We start from the raw sequence: 27,484 nt of genomic DNA on the forward strand, positions 1-27,484 counted from the left end.
CCCCCCCCCGCCTCGCCGCTCTATTCCCCCACCCCCAGTGGCTTACTGAAACTGATTTCTCCTCTCTCATTGGTCCCTGTGCAGGAGCTGGCAGCAGCGGAGCGCGTGAAGAGACAGGCCCAGCAGGAGAGAGACGAGCTGCAGGACGAGATTAACGGTCAGGCCAGCAAGAAGTAAGACATCTGTCCAACTCAAGGAACATGGCAAAAGTGTCTCGTTGTTGCATCACCTGTTGTTGACCGCTTTTTTGTCTTGTGTCCTTTTTTATTTTATTTCATTCGCACTACCAACAGTGGTGTGCCACAAAAGTATATTGGTTCAAATGCAGAAAACTTTTTATTTTTTATTTAATCAAGCTTTTAATTAGGTTTAGAGCCCTATTTTAACAATCTATGCACACTGCGTAAAGCGCATGGTGCGTGTGCGTGTGTGTGTGTGTGTGTGTGTGCGCCTACCTAGGCATAAATTACACAAGGTGAAGCAGGTGTTAAAATAACAAAAATGCTGCGTTTTTGACTTTAGAACATGTTTTTTGTTGGTCACTGATCACTTCCCCGCTGCCTCAAGATAAATAAAACCGGCTTAACGTGACCTTGTGTTCCATCGCTCCCTCAGCGCTCTGGTGGCGGAGGAGAAGAGACGTCTGGAGGCCCGCATCGCTCAGCTGGAGGAGGAGCTGGAGGAGGAGCAGTGCAACACGGAGCTCACCAACGACCGGCTGAAGAAAGCTATGCTGCAGGTCTGTGGACACGGGCACACAGCCGCTCTGTCATAGATAGATGGATAGATGGGTGGATGGGTGGGTGGAGTAGATGGATAGATAGATAGATATAGGGACATTACAAAAGAAACATTGATTCATTGCCATGTGGGCTGCTCGATTATGGAAGAAAAAGGAAAAAAAAGAAAAACCTATCGATAATTTTGTTGAATATTGAAATCACGATTCTTGAACTGGGCTCCTGGGTAGCTCACCTGGTGGAGCAGGCGCCCTGCAGAGGCTCAGTCCTCGACGCAGCAGCTCAGGGTTTGAGTCCGACCTCTGGCCATATGCTGCATGTTCCCTCCCAGCTGTCCTGTCTAATAAAGACTAAAACACCCAAGACATTCTCTAAAGAAATCTCTAAAATCTCTAAATCTTAAAAAATAAAAACCATTCAGAATTTTTCATTCAGAACACAAGGCAAAATAATAGTTTACTTGTAAAATATAATGTACAAAATAATGTGTGTTTTTTTCCAATTCATCTGTTTTTGTGATCACAAGGAGCCAAAAATCCCAGTTAACATTTTGATTAATCCTACAGCCCTAGTTTAAGTAATAAATAGTTGGATTTCAAGTCCTTAAATGTTGACTCAGCATATCGATCCATCCCCAGTCGTAGTGACTTTGTTCAATTTTATTTATAGTATCAATTCATAACAAGAGTTATCTGGAGACCCTTTCCAGATAGAGCAGGTCTAGACCACACTCCAGAATTTACAAGGACCCAACAGTTCTAGTAGTTTCCTCCAGAGCAAGCAACAGGGCCACAGTGGAGAGGAAAAACCCCTTTTAGGAAGAAACCTGGGACAGACCCAGACCCAGACCCAGACCCAGACCCAGACTCAGACCCAGACCCAGGCTCTTGGTCGGCGATGTCTGACGACCGGTTGGGGTTAGAATGAAGAATTTGTTCTTCTTCTCTCCAGAGCGACCAGATGAACGTGGAGCTGACAGCGGAGCGCAGCACCTGTCAGCGCGTGGAGGGAGCTCGCTGCCAGCTGGAGCGTCAGAACAAGGAGCTGAAGCTGAAGCTGCAGGAGCTCGAGGGGACCGTCAAGTCCAAGTACAAGGCCAACATGGCCGCCCTGGAGGCCAAGATCGCTCAGCTGGAGGAGCAGCTGGACATGGAGACCAGGTGAAAGCTACAGCCATCAATTAGCAATTAAAACACACACACACACACACACACACACACACACACACCACGTTCTTGGATTCAGACCTCGGGTCGCTCTGTAGTTTGGGGAATCAGGAACAAAGGTTCTTGAGTAGAAATGGATAAAAAGGTTTTAAATGATAAAGTTGACAACTACATTTAATAGGATGTCTTGAATCAAACTGAAAGAATCAGCTTATCTTTGTTCCCCTTTTTGGTGGGAAATGTACAGACAGCCAAAAAAACAGATTGGGGTTTTTGATTGGCTGACAGGTGTATAATGCAGTTATGTACTGAGACACCAAGAGAAGGAGCATCTAACAGTCAGTGCTCATGTTTGTATTTATTCATCTACAAGAAACCAGGACAAATGAATGAGATAAAAACGAGTTAATGCAAATTAACTCATAAATTTAGGCCTCGGGTCGCCCCGTAGTTTGGGAAATCCAGAAGCGATGCAGCAGAAATGGATGAAGAAAAGGGGCTTTTGAATGGCGGGTTCACTTTCAAAGCCCTTCCAGATGCTTCTCTCCACAAGACTCAAGTTATTTGCGTGTACTGCCACCGTGTACCGCGTAACCGCCGGAGTACGACCAGTCGCAAACACCGCTTAAAAACTTGAAAAATATCCGTTTTTAGAACGATACAAAAGTGTGCAATTAACTTGCGATTAAAGGTGTCGTAGGTAGGATTGTGAAGATCCAGGCATTGGCCAAAAAAGCCCAAAACGGTCTCCTAAGCCCCTCCCACCCACGAGGGAGAATGAATGCATGAGCAATGGTTGACACACAGCCCCCCCAAAGGGAACATAGGGTCAGTTTCAGTAAATATGACAGGAAGTTAGTTTTATAAGTCTTACCTACGGCACCTTAAACAAAACATAAGGGCAACATATGATGCACTGTAACAGGATAGCATCTACCCATACTTTCTAATAAAACAGGAAAGTGCAACTTCTACGTCTCGACACAATTGCACGGTCTCGGGATCTTCCGAGTACTCTTGATTCTTACAATACATTTTAATAATAATACTTGAAGTATGGAGCATTTTGATATTGCAGTATTGCTACTTTTCCACAATTAGAGGATCTAAATCGTTCCTTCGTCACCAGGTTACACGAGCCTTCAGTACGCGACTTGGTGTGTTTTAGTCTAACTAACGTTGTTGTCCTGACTCAGGGAGCGGCAGGGCGCCACCAAGCTCGTGAGACGCACCGAGAAGAAGCTGAAGGAAGTCATCCTGCAGGTGGACGACGAGAGACGCAACACGGAGCAGTACAAGGACCAGGTCAGAGGGGTTTCACCTCTTATCACTCTCTATCACTCTCTGACTGTGATGTTGTGCGTCATTTTTAGACAAATCTATGTGTTTTAACAGTCGTGTGAAATCTGTGGTTTGTTCCTGTTTTTTCCATCTCAGCAACATTGCTACGATCAGATCTGTGGTCTCTAAAAACGTGAAGGAGATGCTTGTTCATGCTTTTATTTCTTCACGTTTGGATTATTGCAATGTTTGCTGTACACTTGTTTAAACAAATCATCCGTGGACAAACTGCAAGTTGTACAGAACGCAGCAGCAGGACTTTAGTCTGAGACCAGCAGGAGATCCACATTACTCCGGTGCTTAAGGCTCTTCATTGGCTACCAGGAGGTTTTAGAGTGCATTTTAAAAATTTTAATCACTACTTATAGAGCCTTGCATGGTCAGGCTCCCGCTTAGATCCAGGATCTACTGCACGCCCACACTCCTGGTCGTTCTCTGAGGTCTTCAGACCGAGACCTGGTTCCAGAACCCGTTTTAAAACCCAGAGGTGATCGAGCCTTTTCTGTGGTGGCTCCAAGACTCTGGACCTCTCTCCCTTTAGCTTTGAGAGCTTTGGATTCTGTGGAAACTTTTAAAAAAAAAACACCTGAAGACACGTCTTTTTAGACAAGCTTTAAACTAGAAATATGGCTCAGTATTTTATGTTTTGCTGTTTTATTTGTTTTTTTTTTTTTTACTGTAAAGCACTTTGTGACCCTTCTTGTCTGTGAAAGGTGCGTTATAAATAAAGATTACTTACTTACTTAATTACTTACTTTTTCTTTTTTAATTTTTAAATGAATCCCCGTTGCAGCAGAATTCTTCGTTCTGCACGTCTGACCTGTTATCTTCTCGTGTGTAACGTTAGGTGGACAAGGCCAACTCTCGTATGAAGCAGCTGAAGCGGCAGCTGGAGGAGGCGGAGGAGGAGGCTCAGAGAGCCAACGCCAACCGAAGGAAACTGCAGAGGGAGCTGGAGGACGCCACCGAGTCTGCAGACGCCATGAACCGGGAGGTCTCCACCCTCAAGAGCAAGCTCAGGTAAAAGGGAACGGGGACCGCAGAGTCCAGGGCTGGCGACATGTCGTAGGATTTTGTCATATTATTGATTTTGGTTGATTTAATCTACAGCCAGTCTCTTTTATTTTCCCTATTTTAATTCCAAAGGCTAAGGGATCTTTATCAGGATGCATAGTAATCCTGATCCATCTAATAACTGGTTTTTAAAAATAAAAACCTGTCTGCCTCTATGGGAATTTAACATTTATTTAAATACAATGCATTATTCCTTCATAGAGAAAATTGGTGCCCTTAAAAGTTGGATTTTTCCTTTTTTTTTTTTTTTTTTTAAATTAAGACATTAAGATCAATTTCCAAAAGATTTTTTAAATTCTTTATAGCATGGGTGTGTAAACCAATGCAAGCCACTGTATAAGTCGACTAACGGCCTTTCATTGTTATCTGGTATTCTACATAGAGTTGTAGCAGATCTGTTGACGTATGGGAGATCAATTTAGAATAGGGATCTGTTTAATAATTCAGACTGTCTCACCTGAGACTGAAAATAAACTGAAGGCAGGATGTTTTTTAAATAACAATCACATTATTTCAAGCATTATCGTCAAATAGGTTTTGAATGCAGTGACGGGCAGTGAATCAGCTCTTCAAATGTGTCAAACCAAAACCTCAGGTGTTCTGTAACTTTTTAAGTTTTTTTTTTAAATGCTTCTTTCTTTCTGTTTTTGTTGTTGTTGTTGTTGTTGTTTTTAGGCGTAACGACCTCCCGTTCACCGTGCGCCGCACCGTTCCCCGCACCGGCATCGAGAGCGACGAGGAGAGCGAGGCCAAGAGCGAGGCCCCCGAGCCCAAGCCGGAGTGAAAGCCGAGCCACTCGACTCCTTAGAACTGCATCATAAATAGGCCGACACACACACACACACACACACACACCACACACACACACACACCACACACACACACACACACACATCACTGTACCTACTGATCGGAGAGGAACACGAGAATAGGAGAGTTGTCTGAAACTAGAGACACGGACTCGAACCCGATTACACAGTTTAGTCCTGTGATAGTCTGATTAACATTGACATCTATGCAGTCTTACACACACACACACACACACACACACACACACACACACACACACACACACACACTCACACACACAAGCCAGTAAACTCGGGACAATCACCATGCTGACAAACACACACACACACACACACACAAGTTGTTTTTTGGGCCAAATTCTTTCGTTTGCTTCATTTTTTTTCGTTCTCTGGGATATAAAAAAAACAAAAAACAAAATAAAATGCTATTTTTGTAAGGAACTGTTCAAATTAATGATAGTCCTGATTTAGGATCTATTTTTCTAATTGAAGAAGGAGAAGTAGAGAAAACAAAGAAGTATACATGAATGAAGACCGATTACTGGAAGGGGACCAAAGTAATATCTCAATCTATGGAATTGTATTTTATGCAGAAGTTTTTATAAAGGTTCAGAATCGAAGGGCTTTGTGTTTGTTACGCTCGCTTCAGTTTATAATGAGGCTTTATAAGCGGAAATGTACTCTTTATCAATTTAGCTGCCGTTAGTACTCGAGACTACGCTTTAGGGCTTAAAAAAATATAACTATACAAAATTTGGAAGCAGATTTCGAAGCGACACAATCGGAGACGTCTCATTGGCGCGTACTGAACGCATTGGATTCTGAGATGAAAAATAAAAATAAAAAAAACCTCAGCCTCGACGTAAACCACTGCATTTGTGTGTTTCATTGAAACATTAATGGAGAAGTCTTGGAAGTCTTGCACACGCTCGTATATTTTAGGAAGTGCACCGACTGCCAACATGAACGAGGCGGCCTTAAATGCAGCTGAATTCTACCGGACGGGTTGTTTTTTTGTTTTTTTTTTTGGGATGTGCATTGATTATTGACATTTATCCCTTTCAGTGTTTTTTGTTTTTATGTTGAAGTTGAAACGGGGTGGGGGTAGTCTTTATTACTCACTGCACACACTGTATTCTCAGAGCACGGCTTTGTGTGAGAGGGGGGGTGGGGGGGGGGTACCTGAGGTTTTGATTCAGGAGCTAGGGACGTACTTCATCCCTTTTACTCAACATGTGACCACACGTATCAGATGGTGAACGGTTCTTTAGAGATACCTCTCTCTGTGTCGGGACGCTGGAAAACCGCTCGCAGCTGCTCGGGGGGGGGCGGGGAGGGGGGGCTGCTTACGGCTCACACTGCTGGGAAGTGAGAGGAATATGTTAAGAGTAACGCCTCACAGATATAAAGTATCGCTGTCTCGCACTTAAAAAGCAAAGAAATCTCCAAGAAAAATGAGAAGAAAAAACTGCATCTCCTCGATTCTTCTGTAATGTTTCCGTCTGCTCCTCTGAATCATGGTGTGAAATGTTGGTGTTGTTGAATTAAAGAGGCTTTAATCTGCTCCACGCCGTCTACCTGTGTCTTTATCAGGGTTTTAGCATTTATTTTGTTTAGAAAAGCACCTTCACTGCACGTCAACTCAAGTTTTTTTTTTCCAAGTCTGCAAAAACGATACTAAAAACTGGTACAAATGCTTTAAAAAGTATTACAAATATAAATGAGTGAAATGTCATTAATATAAATATTCTCTTAAATTAAATAAAGATAAAAAGCAATCTTGAGTCGCTATACAAATTTTCACACACACTAACTCTTACTCTCTCACACACACACACACACACACACACACTCTTTTTACTCAGCCACTCACACACACACACTGATACACACACTCTTACTCAGCCACTCACACACACACACTCACACTTACTCAGTCACACACACGCACACACTCAGTCAGTCACTCTCACAAACACACACACACACACACTCTCTCACTCAGTCACTGACACTCTCTTACTCAGTCACACACACTGACACACACACACACACTGACACTCACACACTCTCATTCAGTCACTGACACTCTCTTACTCAGTCACACACACACTGACACACACACACTCTCTCACACTCATTCTTACTCAGTCACTCACACACAGACACTCACTCTCACTCAGTCACACACACACACTGTCAGTCACTCTCTCACACACACACACACACACACACACCACACACACACTCTCTCATTCAGTCACTGACACTCTCTTACTCAGTCACACACACACACACACACTCTCTCACACTCATTCTTACTCAGTCACTCACACAGACATTAAGACACTCACCTTCTTACTCATACTTACTCACTTACACACACACACACACACTCCCTCACTCTTTTACATACACACACATACTTACACACACTTACTCCCTTAAACAAACAGACACTCTCACTCAGTCACTCACACACTAACTCGCATGCACGCTCACTCACACACACACACACTCACTTATTCACTTAGAGAGAACGGGGGCTTACGTGTTAGTTAAGTCAGGTTTGAAGCCCAAAGTAGTTGTTTCTGAGATGAGGTGTTGTCCCCAGCAGAGGGCAGGCTGAGTTTCCATAAAACCCCAAAAAACACAACCAGAGCCCAGCAGGTCAGAACCGGTTTCACCTCTTTATGGTGACAGTAAAAGTTCAGCTAACACGGATGGGGACGTTTGGGTGAGAACTCTTTCGTTTCTTTTGTAAGCCAGCTTGCAGTTGTGTTCATGACCAAAAATTATACAGGTGGTTTACGTTAATAGGAAGTCTTTTTGGCTGTTATTGATATAAATTTGTGATAATTTTATTTCTTCTATTTAATATAGTCAGTAGGAAGAAAGTAACTTAAAGCACTACTACTGGAGTATGTTGTCTGCTAATTAAAGGGGAAAATGTAAACTACTTTTTAATCCACTTCATTATTTGACTCCTAGCTATATATTAATTTAAAAAGAAATAACTATAAATATTTAGGTTTAACATACCAAACATTCACATTGAAGCATGAGTAATAGTTATACAAGACAGTATAATGCTTCTTTGTATTGTGACTTTTTACTTTAAGTGGGCACACACTTGGCTGAAAATGGTTCTGTACTTTAAAAAAAAAAAAGTGAATTCATTTTTTTTCAATACATTGCCTAGAGTTATTTCTGGTGATACGTTTAATTTTACTCAAGTAAAGAATTCAATTGTGTCTCGATATGTTAGAAATGTTCTTTAATGTTGATCTCAAGTGCAATAAATCTGAAAAAAATAAATACATTTAGAAGTCAAATTGGGATTTATAAGAAATAAAAAAAATCTTCACCTTTAGCTGTAGTTTTGTATTCTGTCTAAATTGAGTTTCTATGACGTTTAGAAGGTTTTGGATGCGCTATTATTATTTTTACGGTGCCCTTTTAATACTGACATTACGGCCCACTGTTAAACCAATCAGAAGCCAGAAGCTCTTAGATGGGCGGGGCTTTCTGTATTTCCGGAACCGGCAGGAACCGGCTGTTCACTGTAGGGAGACGGGTCAAAGTGTCAGAGCAGGGTACTTTAGGTCATAGAAAGTAGAAGAAAACCGCCTTTTAATTATTTTAATTACTCGAGAGCCTCGCCCCTTATCAAAACAACATGTATGCGCTTTATTCACCGTGTCCGTTGTGTGTTCATTGAACACTTTTTGAAAATAGCAATTAGCGTAGCTATGCTAGCAGCTAACGCTAAGCAGTTGCGTCAGACTCGAGAAGCGGTAAGCTACAGAAGGACAAACATTAAGCATTTTGCGCAGCAGATTTCATATAAATTGGCATTTCATGTAGCTGTGACGCAGTGTAACAGTTCAGTAGCCTCTGAGAAATTGTAATAATGATATAATGACACAGGTAGAGTACACCTGAGACTGACTGGTACATGTTAAAATGGTGGAGCTGCATCCTGTGAGTGGATGGCATGAGTCTAACTAACTAAATTACACTCCAAGGTGTGTGAACATCCATCCAGCAAACCAAGACATTGCTCAGAAAAGTCGATTAGTCATAAACCATTCAATTAATCGCCAACCATATTTAGTTTGAGTCGGGTTTCTTTGAGGAAAAAGGCAAAATTGTGTGATTGACGCTTGTTAAATGAGACTATTTTGTAGTTTCTGCACTCATCCGTGACAGTAGACCAAACATCTAATTGATTAATTGAAAAACACACGGTGTGTACCAGACCCTTTTTGACTTTCTGTGCTGAAGCCAGATAACTCCAGCCTTAGTTCATGATCTGCTCACGTGCACACTCACAGGACAAACATGCTCTATCCTAATGTGTAGCACAACGACCATTGGTTAGTTAATGAGTAGCTGCTGATGGGTGTTCACAAATAGGTGTGTGTGTCTCTCTCTCTCTCTCTCGCTCGCTCTCTGTGTGTCTCTCTCTCTCGCTGTGTGTGTGTGTGTCACTCTCTCTGTCTCTCTCTCTGTCTCTCTCGCTGTGTGTTTGTGTGTGTCACTCTCTCTGTCTCTCTCTGTGTGTGTCTCTCGCTCTCTGTGTGTCTCTCTCGCTGTGTGTTTGTGTGTGTCTCTCTCCTCTCTCTCTCTCTCTCTCTCTCTCTCTCTCTCTCTTCTCTCTCTCTCTCTTTGTGTATGTGAGAGATCATCAGCACTCGGAGGCAGACAGCAGGACTGTGTGTGTCTTCAGGAAGAGTTACTCTTCATGTCCAGACTGCGTTTGATCTCTGGACATTATTACTCAGAGACCACTTCACCTTTTCCTCTTTTTAGGCGTGCAAACAGTGTAGAGGAGACAGCAGCAGAGTGACAGATCAACAAAAAGAAGAAAGGAACAACAGATTGTGTGGTGTGTGTGAAGAAACGTATCCACCGTCCTGAAGAACCATGGAACTATCACTGGTGAGTCTCTCAGCCGAAAAAATGACGTTTAGTTCACCTGATATTAGTCATAAACTAGATCTGCAACAATAAATCATCTTACAAATGTGAGTATGTTCTAGTTTCTTCTCTCCTTTGTCACAATGAACTGAATGTCTTTGAGTTGTGGCTGAAACAAGACATTTGAGGACGTCGTCTTGGACATTTTTATATTATTTATATTAATCCAGAATCTATCTATCTATCTAATCGGTTAATTCAGAAATTAATCAACAAAGAAAACAGTTGTTAGTTGCCTTCCTACATACGTGATGAGATGTTCTTTTTTATTCTCTCTCAGTTTGAGCAGCAGGTTACTTCTTGTCGTTGCCCCTTTTTTTAATATAATTTTCTAACTAAGTAAAGGTGAGTGCAGCTTTGTGTCTGAGTGATTTCTTCCGTTCTGACGTGCAGCTGACCTGTCTTACCCCGCTCCCTCTGCCTGGACAGGCCCGGGGTCCAGAGGTGGTTTTGGGGATAAGAAAGCGTCAGAGCAGGTAGAAGGTTGCTGCGTTGTTGCATCACAGCGCTGTGAACATAGGTCTGGCAATGTGAGACTACGTCACAGCTGATTTTTTTAGATGGATGGATGGATGGATGGATGGATGGATGGATGGATAGATAGATAGATAGATAGATATTAGAGCTGCACAATGTGAGGAAATGATCTAATTGCTATCATTTTGACTGATATTGCGATAGGATTCACGATATTCAAGGGAATGATCATTTTTGTAGCATTGTTCTCATTTTCATTAAAAACATTTCAATCTGAAAAAAAGTGAGTTTTTTAATGTCGTTTTTATTTTTTGTTGCAAAGAATCTGTACAAAATAAAAATATATATTTTGTACATAAATATAGATTTAGTCTGTAGGATGCAATTTGTAGGCTGGGACAAATTCTGTTTATAATAGTATTAATTTCTATATTTATCCAGTACATATCCATGTCCTGCACTTATGGAACCAGTGTATATCCTGCACCTGCTGCTATTGACCTTCTGGTTAGACCTGAACTGCATTTCGTTGCCTTGTACCTGTGTAAGGACAATAAAGTTGAATCTAATCTAATCTGCAGCACCACAATACTCCTTTCAGATTGGTTTGACACATATTTTGCCTTTAACAGAAATGGGGCCCCACCTGCGAGATTATATTGAATTATACAATTCTTACTTTTACTACTTTTACCCTAACTCCATACTTCCTCTCTCCTTGTGCCCCCCTTCCCCCCCCCTTCCCCCCCCCCCCAGGCTCACCCAGCCATCAAGGCCTTCCTGTGCGCTCCGTCAGGGGGACGTGCTCCACGCTCCTCTTCCAGCCTCTCGACCTGGTCAAAACCCGTCTGCAGACTTTGCAGAGCGCACGCAGCCTGGGTGAGTCTGATCGCACACCACACACACACACACACACACACACACACACACACACACACACACACACACACACTTACACAATTATCAGTAGGGCTGGATATCGCTGATTTAATTACAAATCACAAGCTCCAGATTTGATTATATTTCCTATTCAGTGAGGTTAGGGAGCCCCCCCGCTCTCTGTCGGCTCATCTGAACGTTTCTCTTTCAGCTCGGGCCGAGTGGGGATGATGACCGTGCTCCTGAGCGTGGTGCGAACAGAGAGGCTGCTGGACTGTGGAAAGGGTTTCCCCGGTTTTGACCATCTTTATTCTGTCTCTTCCCCTCCCCCCCCCCCCCCCCCCTTTAACGTCCTCTGTTTATGAAAACATGTTCACAAATCCCCCCCCGGCTAAGATCTGCCTTTTTGTGTTCTGACTCCGCCCCCTTTCCTCCATCTGCTCCTCCAGTCCTTTGCTCGGACCATCCCCGGAGTCGGGATCTACTTCAGCACCTACTACACCCTGAAGCAGCACTTCCTGCAGGACGGCAGCCCCGGGGCGCTGGAGGCCGTGCTGCTGGGGGGCTCCGCCCGGACCGTGGCGGGGGTCTTCATGCTGCCGGTCACCGTCATCAAGACCCGCTTTGAAGTGAGCACAGGCAGAATGGGCAAAGATATAAAAAAAAAATCAAAGCAAAGTCAGAGAATTTCTCCAATAGATGGTTTCTATCATTTTCGGCAGTTCTGATCACGCCGATGTGTTCTTCTTCTTCTCCTTGTTTCAGTGTGGCCGGTACAGTTACGGGAGCGTAACCGGAGCTCTGCGAAGCGTGTGTCGGACCGAGGGTCCGGCCGCTCTGTTCTCGGGCCTGATGGCCACGCTGCTCAGAGACGTTCCCTTCTCCGGGATCTACGTCATGTTGTACAGCCAGGCCAAGGCCTCGCTACCACGAGGTAAAACACACACACACACACACACACACACACACACACACCACACACACAGTGACTGTTATTGCCACTCTTCATTCTAACCCCAACCGGTCGTCAGACACCGCCTACCATGAGTCTGGGTCTGGGTCTGTCCCAGGTTTCTTCCTAAAAGGAGTTTTTCCTCGCCACTGTTGTTTGCTCTGGAGGCAACTACTAGACCTGTTGGGTCCTTGTAAATTCTGGAGTGTGGTCTAGACCCTACTCTATCTGTAAAGGGTCTCGGGACAACTCTTGTTATGAATTGATACTATAAATAAAATTGAAATTCAGTATTAACCAGCGACAAATCTCCAAAGGACACGAAAAACAGTATTTGTTGGTCTGGTTTTGTTTTTTCAAGGTTATTTTATTAACATCCATTTGAATTACATACACACTAGGGATGTAACGAGTAGAGCACAACTGATAAATATTGGCTGATATACTGTATATTAAAAAAAAAAAAAAAATCCAGATAACATAATAATTTGTTTTATCACAACAGAACATCAACATATAAAGTTCTGATAGATAAAATGTATAAAAATACATAGATATGAAACTTAAAGTCCTTGGAACAAAACCAACAGGGACGTTGTAGAGCGTCCTCTGGTGGACAGACTATGCAACGCCATCACTAACAGGGACGTAGTAGAGCGTCCTCTGGTGGACAGACTATGCAACGCCATCACTAACAGGGACGTAGTAAGCGTCCTCTGGTGGACAGACTATGCAACGCCATCACTAACGGGACGTTGTAGAGCGTCCTCTGGTGGACAGACTATGCAACGCCATCACTAACGGGACGTTGTAGAGCGTCCTCTGGTGGACCCGACTATGCAACGCCATCACTAACAGGGACGTAGTAGAGCGTCCTCTGGTGGACAGACTATGCAACGCCATCACTAACGGGACGTTGTAGAGCGTCCTCTGGTGGACAGACTATGCAACGCCATCACTAACAGGGACGTTGTAGAGCGTCCTCTGGTGGACAGACTATGCCACGCCATCACTAACCGGGACTGTAGAGCGTCCTCTGGTGGACAGACTATGCAACGCCATCACTAACAGGGACGTAGTAGAGCGTCCTCTGGTGGACAGACTATGCAACGCCATCACTACAGGGACGTTGTAGAGCGTGCCTCTGGTGGACAGACTATGCAACGCCATCACTAAGAGGGACGTTGTAGAGCGTCCTCTGTGGACGACTATGCAAACGCCATCACTAACGGGACTTGTAGAGCGTCCTCTGGTGGACAGACTATGCAACGCCATCACTAACAGGGACGTGTAGAGGTCCTCTGGTGGACAGACTATGCAACGCCATCACTAACGGGACATTGTAGAGCGTCCTCTGGTGGACAGACTAGCAACGCCATCACAACTGGGAGTTGTAGAGCGTCCTCTGGTGGACAGACTATGCAACGCCATCACTAACAGGGACGTAGTAGAGCGTCCTCTGGTGGACAGACTATGCACGCCATCACTAACGGGACGTAGTAGAGCGTCCTCTGGTGGACAGACTATGCAACGCCATCACTAACGGGGACGTTGTAGAGCGTCCTCTGGGGACAGACTATGCAACGCCATCACTAACGGGACGTTAGTAGAGCGTCCTCTGGTGACAGACTATGCAACGCCATCACTAACAGGGACGTTGTAGAGCGTCCTCTGGTGGACAGACTATGCAACGCCATCACTAAAGGGCGTTGTAGAGCGTCCTCTGGTGGACGACTATGCAACGCCATCACTAACGGGACGTTGTAGAGCGTCCTCTGGTGGACAGACTATGCAACGCCATCACTAACAGGGACGTTGTAGAGCGTCCTCTGGTGGACGACTATGCAACGCCGTCACTAACAGGGAGTTGTAGAGCGTCCTCTGGTGGACGACTATGCAACGCCATCACAACAGGGACGTTGTAGAGCGTCCTCTGGTGGACAGACTATGCAACGCATCACTAACAGGGACGTTGTAGAGCGTCCTTGGTGGACAGACTATGCAACGCCATCACTAACAGGGACGTTGTAGAGCGTCCTCTGGTGGACAGACTATGCAACGCCATCACTCATAACATGGTTGACAGTCTACACTTTATTTCTTACATCCCTAACGGCCGCTGTCCGTCTGTCTTTTAGAGATCCTCTCGTCTGCGTCCGTCCCCCTGGCTAACTTCAGCTGTGGCGTCCTGGCGGGCGTCCTGGCGTCCCTGCTCACGCAGCCGGCCGACGTGGTGAAGACACACGTCCAGGTGAACCCACACCTGAGGACGGCAGAGGCCATCCGGTACATCTACACGGTAACTGTCTCACTCCTGGAACTCATCTTTAGGGATTTAAAGGAGAGCTGCACTTAGAGCTGATAATATTCAGTATTATATTTCATTTTATTTTCATTTCAACGGATTAGTCCTCAAATGTCTTGCTTTGTCCACAACTCAAAGGAGAGGGGAAACCTTTCTTTATTTCGTGTAGTTCCTATTGCTCTTTACTATAAAGCAAAATGAGTTATATTTTATTATTTCTTGTCCGATTACTCGATTAATCAGTGGAATAATCGGTAGAATACTGGATTACTAAAATAATCGACAGCTGCAGCTCTAATCCAGATGAACAGAATGTGCATGATACAAGTTGTTTATCTGACGTCTGTCTGCTCTCTCTCTCTCTCTCTCTTTCTCTTTCTTTCTTTCTTTCTGTCGGTTTGTCTGTCTCTCTCATCTCTCTCTGTCTGTCTCTTTTTCTCTCTCTCTTACTTGTCTCTCTCTACCTCTCTGTGTCTTTGGTCTCTCTCTCTCTCTCTCTCTCTCTCTCTCTCTCTCTCTCTCTCTCTCTCTCTCTCTCTCTCTCTCTCTCTCTCAGGAGCACCGGCTGCAGGGGTTCTTCAGGGGGGCGGTGCCCCGGGCTCTGAGGAGGACCATGATGGCCGCCATGGCGTGGACGGTGTACGAGCAGATGATGTCCAGCATGGGACTGAGGTCCTGAAGCTGACAGGAAGCTCCTGAAAGAGGAAGAAGAGAGAAAGTCAACGGTAACGTTAACCGGAAGGAACGGCTACAGCGGAGATAGAAGAGTTCAAGACCTCAAACATTTCACCGCAACAAGACAAGCCGACGGGTGGACGGAGACACTTCTCAGACGTCTGAGTGACCAACGTCCACGTTACGGGAGCGATGTGGAGACGTTTCCTCGCTGGAACCAGACGTTTGTCCGCTTCCTCGTTACTCTGGAGAACACATTTTAAAATAACAACAGGCTTGCTGCGATGCTCTGTGTCTCACATGAAGCAAGAGCTTGGATTCCTGTGTCTTGTTTTTCACAGCTGAGATCTTTAGAAGAGGTGACGCAATCCCTCGTTCCTTCAGAGCCAGCTCAGACTTCTGTAATGCACTTTAACCCTCGCGGCTCTGTGTCACGCACAGCTTAAAAACCTGGAGACGCTCTGAAACGCCTTTCAGATAACACAGTGTTATTTATAGTCTGTAACACTAAACAATACGTGTGTGTGTGTGTGTGTGGAGCTGGGCAATATATCAATATTAAATCAAAATCATGATCTGAGACTAGATATCGTCTTAGATTTTGGACGTCGTACTATGGCATAAGTGTATTTTCTTGGTTTTAAAGGCTGCATTACAGGAAATTTTCTAATTTTCTGAACTTACCTGTTCCATTATTGGCCTTTACCCACTCATTGTGTAACGCAGCACCGATAGTCAACACTAAAATATTATTGCGGTACTGATATCGAGGTATTTGGTGAAAAATATTGTGAAATTTGGTTTTCTCCGAATTGCCCAGCTCTGTGTGTATTTACTCAGTACATTCATCTGCCTTAAAATGTGATATTTGTCTTCATATTTGTCCAAAGTTGTACTTTAAATGCAATGTTGGCCATGGTTCTACCTTTTTTAAGGGTGTTTTAAGAAAATAAAGCACGCTACAAATACATCTATGTGGAACATGAATCCTGAAGGACCCATTTTATTTTAGGAAAAATAATTTTTCAATGCAGGTGCGTTGGAAAATTTAACAATAGACACTCTGCTCTTGCTATAGCATCACCATTTACTGTAGAAACTTTTTGGTCCCTCTGGACCTACTTCAACAGTATCCAAAGGGTGTGTGTGGGGTGTGTGTTGTTGTTGGTGTGTGTGTGTGTGTGGTGTGTGGTTGTGTGTGTGTGGTGTGGGGTGTGGTTGTGTGTGTGGTGTGTGTGTGTGTGTTGGTGTGTGTGTGGGTGTGTTGGTGTGTGTGTGTGTGTGTGTGTGTGTGGGTGTGTGTGTGTGTGTGTGTGTGTGTGTGTGTGTGTGAGTAAACTTTTGGGGGCCTTTATAGTATTTATAGGACAGTTGAAGACATGAGAGAGGGAGAGAGAGAGAGAGAGCGAGGGAACGACATGCAGCAAAGGGCCGCAGGTCGGAGTCCAACCTGCGGCTGTTGCCTCGAGGAGTAACCCTCTATATGTGGGCGCGTGCTCCACCAGAGCAGCTACCAAGGCGCATCTTAAATATCAAAACTACCTATTGTACCAATCTAAATTACAGCAAATACTCATGACGAAGGTCCAGTGGGGCCAGAACTTTAGTTTCTTCAATAAATGGCGATGGTGTAGCGACAGCAGAGTGCAGGATGTAGTTTTTTTTTTTTTTTTTAATCTATGTAATTGATCGGACGTTTGCGTCTGAAGCCTGGCTGACCTCTGAGATGTTAAAGTGCAGATATGATGACATGCTGACCTCTGAGATGTTAAAGTGCAGATGTGATGACATGCTGACCTCTGAGATGTTAAAGTGCAGATGTGATGACATGCTGACCTCTGAGATGTTAAAGTGCAGATATGACACGCTGACCTCTGAGATGTTAAAGTGCAGATGTGATGACATGCTGACCTCTGAGATGTTAAAGTGCAGATGTGATGACACGCTGACCTCTGAGATGTTAAAGTGCAGATATGACACGCTGACCTCTGAGATGTTAAAGTGCAGATATGACACGCTGACCTCTGAGATGTTAAAGTGCAGATGTGATGACACGCTGACCTCTGAGATGTTAAGTGCAGATATGACACGCTGACCTCTGAGATTTTAAAAGTGCAGATGTGATGACATGCTGACCTCTGAGATGTTAAAGTGCAGATATGACACGCTGACCTCTGAGATGTTAAAGTGCAGATGTGATGACATGCTGACCTCTGAGATGTTAAAGTGCAGATATGACACGCTGACCTCTGAGATGTTAAAGTGCAGATGTGATGACATGCTGACCTCTGAGATGTTAAAGTGCAGATGTGACACGCTGACCTCTGAGATGTTAAAGTGCAGATGTGATGACATGCTGACCTCTGAGATGTTAAAGTGCAGATATGATGACACGCTGACCTCTTGTCCCGGGCTGTGCCGGGGTCACCGTGGCACGGCATACTTTATATTCACCTTATTTCCACCCAGTGTTTCATCTGTGTCCCGTCTTAATTGTTCAGACAGAAGTTCTTTTAAACAGCACTTTGGTCCTCTAACGCTGTTTTAAAATGTAAAATACACTTTCCTTCACTAGAAGAGGTTTTAAAAACTACTGGAATCTGCAGGGTGTCCAGTAAGAACTGATCCAGAGGTATCGGACTAAAAAACCCGGGAATATCAACCCTCATGTTGTCTTCTGGTCAAATTGACCGATTTTATCAATGTTCTTTTTTCCCCGAATTCCCCAAAATAACATGATTGATTCCAACGCTCTTTGCTAAGTACAAATCTCTACTTTCATTAATTTTGGGTCTTATTCAATTTTATAGCATTTGAAAAACAAATGGAAGTGTTGTTGAAATAGTATTGAGTAAAAGTTGACATATTCCAGTCTGTGATTATCCATCAACATCCATTCCTTTAATTTTAGTCTCAATAATTCCTAATTTCTGCTTTTCTAACTCAAACATTAGGTATAATTTCCTATAAATGAGGTTTATTCCAAAAATAACTGTAAAACTAAAGTTAATAATTTAGTTACGGAGTTGGCACACAGTGTGAATTTTTTGACAAAATGAATGAAAGAACGTATTTGAAAGTGGTAATTTATAGTATAAGAGGGTTTTTTTGCATGCTCTGGGGGGAACTGTTGAGTTTCTGTAAATTATAGAGTGTGGTCTAGACCTTCTCTATCTGCAAAGTGTCCTAAAATGACGCTGTTATGATTTGACACAGTCCTACAGCACATGAAATTGAATTGAAAACCTGGACTTTCCCCAGAAAACAACTCCAAAAACATGTCTGGCACACCACCGTGTGACTCATCGCCCACTCCTTCTTTTTTAGCCTCTTTTGTAGGCTCTAATGTCCGTGGCACTCATCCAAAAACTACGTTAAATCAACACATCATTACCACTTCACATGAATCTATGTAGCCATGTGTCTGTTCAGACTCCCACCATGATTTCCTATAGATTAGATTAGATTAGATTAGATTATAATTTATTCATCCCACAACGGGGAAATTTTGTCATTACAGCAGCAGCATTTTCTACAATAACAGCAAAAAACAAAAACACACAAACAAGTAAACACATCAGAACTACAGGCAAACAACAGACAAATATGATCATATGGTAGACTGGAAGGAAGCAAAATGGCGTCAAATAAAAGGTATTTTAAAGTGCAAATGCCATGATACAAGAAACAATATTGATGTGTACAGTGCTTTGAAATTACAGAATAACCATCTCCACATGAGACCATGTCCTGTGTCATAGCATTAGTTTTTCAGAGCTTATTTCTCAACTCGTTGTGACATTGTGTACATATGATGTTCCCTCGGCCTGGAACTCTTTATCTCGAGCAAATACGGTTGCAACACAGGTCAGTCTTTCACCGAGGAGTCGGCGTCTCGGCCTTGTCTTAATATGGTCTTTCCATCTCCATTTTCTTAATATGGGACACCCATCCGAGAGTATATGGCTGCAGCCTGGAGCGTCCCATGTCATCCGTCCCGTCTCGTGCGGTCTCGTCTCATGCGGAGGCGTGTCCAACGGTAAATCCAGAGGGTCAAAAATGCAAAATCGCGAATAATTTTTTTATAAATTAATAAAATATGTTTTTTTTTTTTTAACTAAACATGTCTATAAGATAAATGCAGACTATCATACTGATGAATAAAAACACTTAAAATATATGTTCGTCTATAAAATAAATGCAGATTATAGGCAAACTAAAGAAAATCCTTCTGCCATTCCCGAGTTTCTACTTTTCAAAATAAAAGCTCGCATCTGGAATAAAATACTAACATCTCTCTTTTCAAAGTAAAAGCTCACGTCAACTATCATGCTAATGAACAAAATATTTGGCGTGTTTTTAAATATTTAAAAATATATGTCCGTCTCTAAAATAAATGCAGATGATAGGCAAACTAAAAAAAAATCCTTCTATAGCTGCAACTATAATTTACCCGTGACTCCATCTGGAAAATTATTCGCGATATCTTAATTTTGACCCTCTTGATGTACCGTTGGACACACCTCCGTGTGAGACGAGACCGCATGAGACGGGACGGATGACATGGGACGCTCCAGGCTGCAGCCATACCCGTCCGAGACGTGCCGGTCTGAGCTGTGCTTTTTCCTCCGCTCTGCCGCTCCCATCGCGGCACACGACACCGCCCAGTGGCCAACTCACAGCACTACAAGAACAACGCCCGCCCCCCTTTCACATCAACCGACCAATCACAGGCCTGGAAATGGGGTATTTATCGTACGTCATTTCCTCCCAGCGCCCTCTTTTTCACCGTCTGGTCAGATTTCCATACGGCGTTGTTTCGTGGTGAGTTTTCAACCGTCGTATTTTTTGATAATAAACCATTAAATGACGCCAACAAGCTTAAGTAATGATGGCGTGATTATTAACCACGCCACGGGACAGTACAACACCCACCTGTCGTGTCTTTGTCGTATAAAATTATCGCAAAGTAGAAAATGCTAAAGTGCCTAGCTAACTTGCTAGCCGCTGACACGCGCTCAGCTCGTAGTGTTCCCCCTCGCGCCTGACTCAAAATACACATCAGACGTTATGGTTGCAGCTTAATTTGGCAAAGTATCGGTCATTAGCGATGATTTAAGATAAGATTAAGTGTGTTTAGCGTGGTTTTAGGCTTTAAAGGCCTTTTAAAATAAAACGGAAGAGTAATATTCGTCATTAGTGTCAAGCGTGTAACGGTTAAATTCTGTATGTAATTGATTTAAGAGGCTTAATTACTGTCAATAACCAACAAAACAACACTTTTTAGACTGTTAATAATATTTTATGAGGGCTAACTTTAGCTAGCTCTCTCCATAATGTGTTTCTAGAGTCAGGAAGTGGCGCTAATCACCAAAATATTAACCCTCGTTCATGTTGTCCTCATGTTGTCCTATATCAATGTTCTTAATTCCCCAAAATAACATGATTGATTCCACACAACGCTCTTTGCCAAGTACACATCTCTACTTTCATTAATTTTGGGGCGTCTTATTCAATTTTATAGCACTTGAAAAACAAATGGAAGTGTTGTTGAAATAGTGTTGAGTAAAAGTTGACATATTCCAGTCTGTGATTATCATCAACATCCATTCCTTTAATTTTAGTCTCAATAATTCCTAATTTCTGCTTTTCTAACTCAAACATTAGGTATAACTTCCTATAAATGAGGTTTATTGACCATGAATTCCAATAATAACTGTAAAACTAAAGTTAATAAATTAGTGTTACGTAGTGTTAAATGTCAAAAGTGACAAGTGACATTGGAAAAAAAGCTTCAACGAAAGTGGTTTTTCAATTTTAATGGGAAGACAACACAAGGGTTAAAAGCTATGAATCTGGACCTTCGTCACGTTACCTGTACTTAGTCAATCAACTTAAATTAGCATTTGCACTTTAGTTAAGTTAGCCAGTAATATCAGAGACGTCTTACATTAAATGTGAGGCTCAAGTTGTTAGTAAGAAATAATCCTGGTGACACTGTTCTCAGAGGTATAATAGAGGGAAAAGCCCTCATTTTTGCTATAGTGGAGATTACACCCAATTAAATACACAATGCATTTTTAGAAAGCAGTGCATCAAAAGTGAATTATAGCGACTGGAATGGAAACGCCACGCAAGTCATTGGGCAAGGCAGCTTTATTTGTAGAGCACATTTTAGCAACAGGGCAATTCTAACTGCTTTACACAATCAGTTAAAAAACAGAAAACACAAGTAATAAAAGGTAAAAGTAAAAACATTAAGACTGGTAAAACCCTAACCTACTTGAGATACCTTCACACTAATTAGTCCATGTTAGTGCTGCCTTTGGTGATCCCCTCGGTGTCTCTACCCTTCACGAAAACAATTGTGAAATCAAGGACATGCAAATAAAAGAATCAAATTAAAACCATTTAAATAACTATAAACAATTACAACCAGAATTGGCTCATATGTCAAAGGAAACGTGATGCATGCACACCATTTTATTAATTCAGGCTAATTTCCATCTGCAGTCCAATAGGCAGGTTGGAGTTACAGTAAGAAAGACAAAGGATAGTAGCATTTAGTATGAAGAAACAAAATGAAAAGAAGAAAAAACCGGACAATACAGTAGTAAAAATAAATGAAAACACAAGTTAGCGGTGGTTACATGTTTGTTTCATGTTATGAATCGACAATGTAACGGTTTGTTGTTTACCAATGGTTTTTTTAAATCCTTTTTTCCAGCTCTCCCATCACTCGTAACGCAGGGAAAGTGGTCACGATGTCCGGAGGTCTGGATGTCCTTCAAATGAAGGAGGAGGACGTGCTGAAGTTCCTGGCAGCAGGAACCCACCTGGGAGGCACCAACTTGGACTTCCAGGTGGAGCAGTATGTCTACAAGAGAAAAAGCGACGGTGAGTGGTTGAAGAGATCCTGTCATGTGATAGACCGTAAAAACACCTTTTTTAAGGTTCCACTGTGGTTACACTACACATGTTAATAGTTAGTTTCTCTTATCACCAGGTGTGTACATCATCAACCTGAAGAAGACCTGGGAGAAGCTGCTGCTGGCAGCCAGGGCCATCGTTGCCATCGAAAACCCGGCTGATGTGTGCGTCATCTCCTCCAGGAACACTGGACAGGTAGAGGAAAACACTCGATGTCTGATTTATTGTCCTAGAAAGTGGGGGGGAAAAAAGGTAGCACATCTCAAGTTCCCGAGGCTTGGAAACGTGTCAGCGTTTATTTATTTTGATGGGAGCATAACTATTTTGTCTTCAACTTGGGAACCTGGGATGTATCACATTTTCTTTATTTTTTTTTTGGGACAATGCCTATGTGATTTTGGATTTACTACTCAATCGTAAATCTACAGCTACAGTGGGACATTAGCACAGTAACGTATGATGTGCACACCATTAAAGCCGGGCACTGATGTCGGTGTTCAGGTGTCGGAAGTGTGCGAGATTGAGCCGGCCGGGTTTTCGCTAACACCATTAGGACTGCTGTCCCGTGATTGGGGTTTGATAGTGACCTGAGCCACAGTTCAAAACACTTGGAAATTAAATGTCTTTTCAATTATGTTGTATTTCATACATGTCATTTACTTCGCTCCATGGTCTTGGAATAACGTGCAAAACTTGCTCCATCTAAATGATCTATAGTCCCATTTAATGAATGTAAGGCGTTGTTAAAATGCCATGTGACTCAAAAAGGCAACTGTCACATGTGACTTGGTCCTTTCCTCTATGTGGGATTTTGTTGATGCTGTATTTCTGTTTTTATTGTAACTGGTGTGCCGTCTTGACCAGGTCTCAAGGGACTTCCTGGTAAAAATAAAGGTTAAATAAAAATGTCTTAATTGTTGTTTGCTGTTCTTTAACATGTCATGTAAAGCATGTTGAATTGCCCTGTTGCAGAAACGTGCTCTACAAACATCTACCTTGCTTTTGGGTACAATCTGCTCTTTCTGTCCACTTTTAGAGAGCGGTGCTGAAGTTTGCCTCCGCCACCGGTGCCACCACCTTCCACGGCCGGTTCACCCCCGGTACGTTCACCAATCAGATCCAGGCTGCGTTCAGGGAGCCCCGTCTGCTGATTGTGACAGACCCCCGTGCTGACCATCAGCCCCTGACTGAGGCGTCCTACGTCAACATCCCCACCATCGCCCTGTTGCAACACCGACTCCCCGCTGGGATACGTGGACATCGCCATCCCCTGTAACAACAAGGTAAGACACTAAATAAATCTTACATTAACGGTAAGTCCTGCAACTTGCACACCGTTAGAGCCCGGCGCTGTCCTGTCTGTGCGGCGCGGGGTGTAGGACGTGTGCTAAATTAAAAATGCTTGGCCTTTTTTAACCTCCTTCCTCTGAACCACGCAGGGGGGTGGAGGTCCAGGTCTTGCCACAAAAAGGTCAAAACTGTTTTGTAGATATTCCAGGGTCGTGCATTTGACTTTTTCTAGGATTAAATATCTTAAAATATTTGACAAAATAACACAAAAGCTAAGGTGAAAGTAATTTATTATCAAATTAATTTGCTAGTTTTGTAGCATGAGGGTTCTTACTGCGACAAATGTATTAATTTTAGTGTAAGAAACCTCACAAAGTTAAAGTTGGCATAAGTTTTATTTAATTCAGGGAATGTTACATGGTGAATATTATCAGGCTGTAAATGCATGCTGATTTTAGATTGTATAGCTGTAAAGTTATAATTACATTTCATCCTAGGTGGTTTCAAAAAAGGTCTTAAATTGAACCTGGAGAACCCTGGGGGGGGGGGGGGGGGGGCGGCCCTGATCTTCATGCAACTGCGTGTATTGTATAACGAGCAACGTGCGGTTATCCATAGCCAGTCTGTGCCTGTACCTGTGTTCCAGGGTCACCACTCAGTGGGTCTGATGTGGTGGATGTTGGCCAGGGAGGTTCTCAGGATGAGGGGAACCATCTCCAGGGAGCACCCATGGGAGGTCATGCCTGATCTGTACTTCTACAGGGATCCTGAGGAGGTGAGACGAATGCAGCGCACCTTGAGAGAAATGTACAGAGGCTTGATGTTGCTGAATATAAGGTTACGCAACAGGGTCTAACATGAAGGGTTGTCCAATGACCCGAGGTAGGTAAAACGCCACCTCGGCCAATCAAACAGAACAATCAAAAGGGCTTTAGATCATTTTTGCCCGTCATTGTATCGGTTTTTTTCATTGCGGTACAGTGTATTGATGAAACAAATAGATTAAAATTTGATTAATTGCACAGCCAAACATAAGTATGCTGTCAAATCAATTGGATAGAAACACCTGTCATTAGTTAATTCTTAAATGATTTTATTTATCTTAAACAGCCTCCACTTTAAGTATGAGCTTTCACACCTAGGACACGGTCAGTGATGTGTCTGTGACATTGTAAATTTAAATAATTTGCACAGGAGCCTGAAAAACTGTCTTCATGTAAGTAAAATTTGACGTTGACCCCTGAACGAGTAGGCCTGCCCATGTTGTTGAACTATTTATATATTTTAAACTGATGCTTTTTATCTTTTAAGATCTTATCTGTAGCACTTTGAGGTTTGTCTTAAATGTAAAGTGCATTACAAAGAAAATGTGTTATTACTCTAATGCACTTGTTTTTAACACATGTTTTATGCAGATTGAGAAGGAGGAGCAGGCTGCAGCCGAGAAGGCCGTTGGGAAGGAGGAGTTCCAGGGCGAATGGAGCGCTCCCGCTGCCGAGTTCACTCAGCCCGAGGTGGCTGATTGGTCCGAGGGCGTTGCCGTGCCGTCTGTACCCATCCAACAGTTCCCCACTGGTAAGACCACTCCTTCACTTTTGCTGGATCTAGAGCTGGATATCAAAGATTTTCAATACTCTTAACTTTTGACACCAGTTCCTTTAACTTTTTTTTCTTTCTATTCAATACCAATTTTGTAGAATTTTAACCAAAACATGACAACACCAATGTGACTCGGTGTAGTTAAGCTTTTCATAATACCACACTGTTGAACCAGTCTGCATAACGAAGACTTGGACAGCCAATCACAAGCCTTATTAGATCTTGATGGAGGTATGCTACATGCTTTAGGTATCGAATGAGGCAATTTTTTGATATTCTGACTTCAGAAGCAACTCGTTTCTTGCCTTAACCCTCGTGGTGTCTTCCCATTGACCTGCAACTTGGTGTTTTTTCTGGTTTGAAATTTCAACATTTTGTCCTTTTTCTACACTTTTCTCAATGTTGTCAATTGTATTCCTATTTTTTTGTCACTTTTTCAACTCCGTTTTAATTATGTTTCAGTCAATTTTTTTTTTTTACAATTTCTTTGTCCCTTTTCCCAGTGTGTGTTGTGTGTGTGTTTTTTTTTTTTTTTTTTTTTTTTTTTCTCAACGTTCTTTTGAACATTTGCCACTTTTTTCAACGTTCTTTCCGATATAGAAAGTTTTTGTGAACCGGTCAAATTTGAGGACAACACAAGGGTTAAAGTATTGAGGTCTGGGGACCGAGACCTGGATGAGTTCCTTTTTTGCAGGATGGTTAAGGGAAGACCGATCCCTGATTGGCTCGCCCTGACATTCTTACCCTAACCAATCCCACTCGTCTTGCCTAACCAACCAACCAACCCAACCAGAGCAGGCAAAGACTACTAGCCATTCAGGGATGAGTTTCCCAATGAGTATCTGAGTCTTCCCTTACCATCCTGCCAAGGATTTGCACCCGTGGCTGGACTAAACTTGCATCAAAACCACCATTTAATGTTGGTTCTTTAACACTAAACTGTGTGTTATCGTTTCAGCTGCTGCAGCTGTAACGAAGACAGGTATTGGCATTATTTTTAGTTGCATTTAAATGAATTTCAAAAATACATTTTTAGTTTTTTTAATGTCCTTCTTGAATGCTGAATGTGGTTGTTTTTTTGTTTTTTTTTGTTTCCCTGCAGAGGACTGGAGCACTCAGCCGGCCACGGAGGACTGGTCCACCGCCCCCACCGCCCAGGCGTCTGACTGGGGGGGCGCCGCCGCCGATTGGTCCTAAATTATCTAACTAAGGCGACAATAAAATGGTGTTTTCACACTTTGACTCTGTTTTTCGGTTGCTTTATTTGACCTTCACCTTTTGGCTGTAATCAAGGGCCAAACTTTAGGTAAAGTTGAAGGGGGGGGGGGGGGGGGGGTGAGAGGCTGAGATCTCGACTTTTGAGAAAATTTGAAATTTTAAGTTTTAAACACTAAATTTTCTGCATTCTGGTGAGTTTTTCTAACATTTTGTGACTTTTTTTCTTGTATGAAGTTATGGTGCAAATGTCTCTATTCATGTAAAGGAAGTCATAAGTATTTGGGGGGGGGTTGACCTATGGCTGTAATTTTAATGTCCCCTGCAGCAGCAGGTGATCTGATTTAAGCGAAGGGGAACTTGTGAATGTGAAGTTGATAAGTTAAACGACAAACTTGTAACACAAGAAGACAAAATTAACCGTAAAAGGAATTTGTTTAATCCAAAGGTTTATTTTGGCCAATCCTATACAATCCATACAACAACCCACAATATTGGCAAGAGAAAATAATTTAAATTTTGAGAAATTAAAGTCATACATTATTCATTTGACTTTCTTATACCGATCTCCCACAACATCTATTTTAACCCTTGTGTTGTCTTCCTATCAACCATGAAAAAACCATTTTGCTTGCTTTTTTAAAATCATTTTGTCACTTTTTCAGTGTTGTGGGTACTTTTTTTTTTTTTTCTTTCAATGTTTTTAGCTATTTTTAATGTTTTCAGCTCATATTTCAATGGCCTTTTTTTTTTCTTCCTGAAAACTTGACCCAAGGACAACATGAGGGTTAAGCTGGTTCTCTTATATGTAAATACACAACCATCTAATTATACTTTACTTCAGTATTTAGAAACATGAATACAGGAAGCTGATTTCTAACTCAAGGGGTTTAACTTGAATGTGACTTTGGGGGGAAAATGAATACTGGTGTTGTGTACACATTACTGCAGTCAGCACAAAGCCAAATTCCTCCATATCCCTGATGCTCATCAGAGGATTAACTGAAACGGCTATAAGGTGAAGATGACCCATGAATAAATACATTAAT

The 27,484-nt window shown here is 42.7% G+C and overlaps 3 protein-coding genes across 3 annotated transcripts in view; all 3 read left to right on the forward strand.

Moving 5' to 3' along the window:
- Positions 1–6,574, forward strand: part of LOC116702842 (myosin-9) — a 55,656-nt gene extending 49,082 nt beyond the window's left edge. Inside the window, exons 36-41 of the mRNA XM_032537330.1 lie at positions 85–173; positions 616–739; positions 1,692–1,900; positions 3,103–3,211; positions 4,095–4,267; positions 4,997–6,574. Of these exons, the coding sequence (XP_032393221.1) occupies positions 85–173; positions 616–739; positions 1,692–1,900; positions 3,103–3,211; positions 4,095–4,267; positions 4,997–5,105 (813 nt within the window). The 3' untranslated portion in view covers positions 5,106–6,574. The remainder of the gene's footprint in view (positions 1–84; positions 174–615; positions 740–1,691; positions 1,901–3,102; positions 3,212–4,094; positions 4,268–4,996) is intronic.
- Positions 6,575–8,675: 2,101 nt separating this feature from the next.
- Positions 8,676–16,210, forward strand: LOC116702843 (mitochondrial glycine transporter A-like). Its single transcript, XM_032537331.1, is given in 9 exon segments — positions 8,676–8,927; positions 9,946–10,074; positions 11,347–11,374; positions 11,377–11,473; positions 11,681–11,783; positions 11,919–12,098; positions 12,235–12,403; positions 14,560–14,720; positions 15,283–16,210. Coding segments are annotated over 8 exon segments (876 nt in total). The 5' UTR covers positions 8,676–8,927; positions 9,946–10,059; the 3' UTR covers positions 15,406–16,210.
- A 3,816-nt stretch (positions 16,211–20,026) lies between these two features.
- rpsa (ribosomal protein SA) lies at positions 20,027–26,467 on the forward strand. The gene is given in 9 exon segments (XM_032537323.1): positions 20,027–20,225; positions 22,129–22,298; positions 22,408–22,526; positions 23,368–23,556; positions 23,558–23,614; positions 24,268–24,396; positions 25,037–25,196; positions 26,179–26,202; positions 26,323–26,467. Coding segments are annotated over 9 exon segments (1,026 nt in total). The 5' UTR covers positions 20,027–20,142; the 3' UTR covers positions 26,418–26,467.
- The last annotated feature ends 1,017 nt before the right edge of the window (positions 26,468–27,484 follow it).

This window comes from Etheostoma spectabile, chromosome 15, assembly GCF_008692095.1.
Source record: "Etheostoma spectabile isolate EspeVRDwgs_2016 chromosome 15, UIUC_Espe_1.0, whole genome shotgun sequence".
NCBI classification, from domain to species: Eukaryota; Metazoa; Chordata; class Actinopteri; order Perciformes; family Percidae; genus Etheostoma; species Etheostoma spectabile.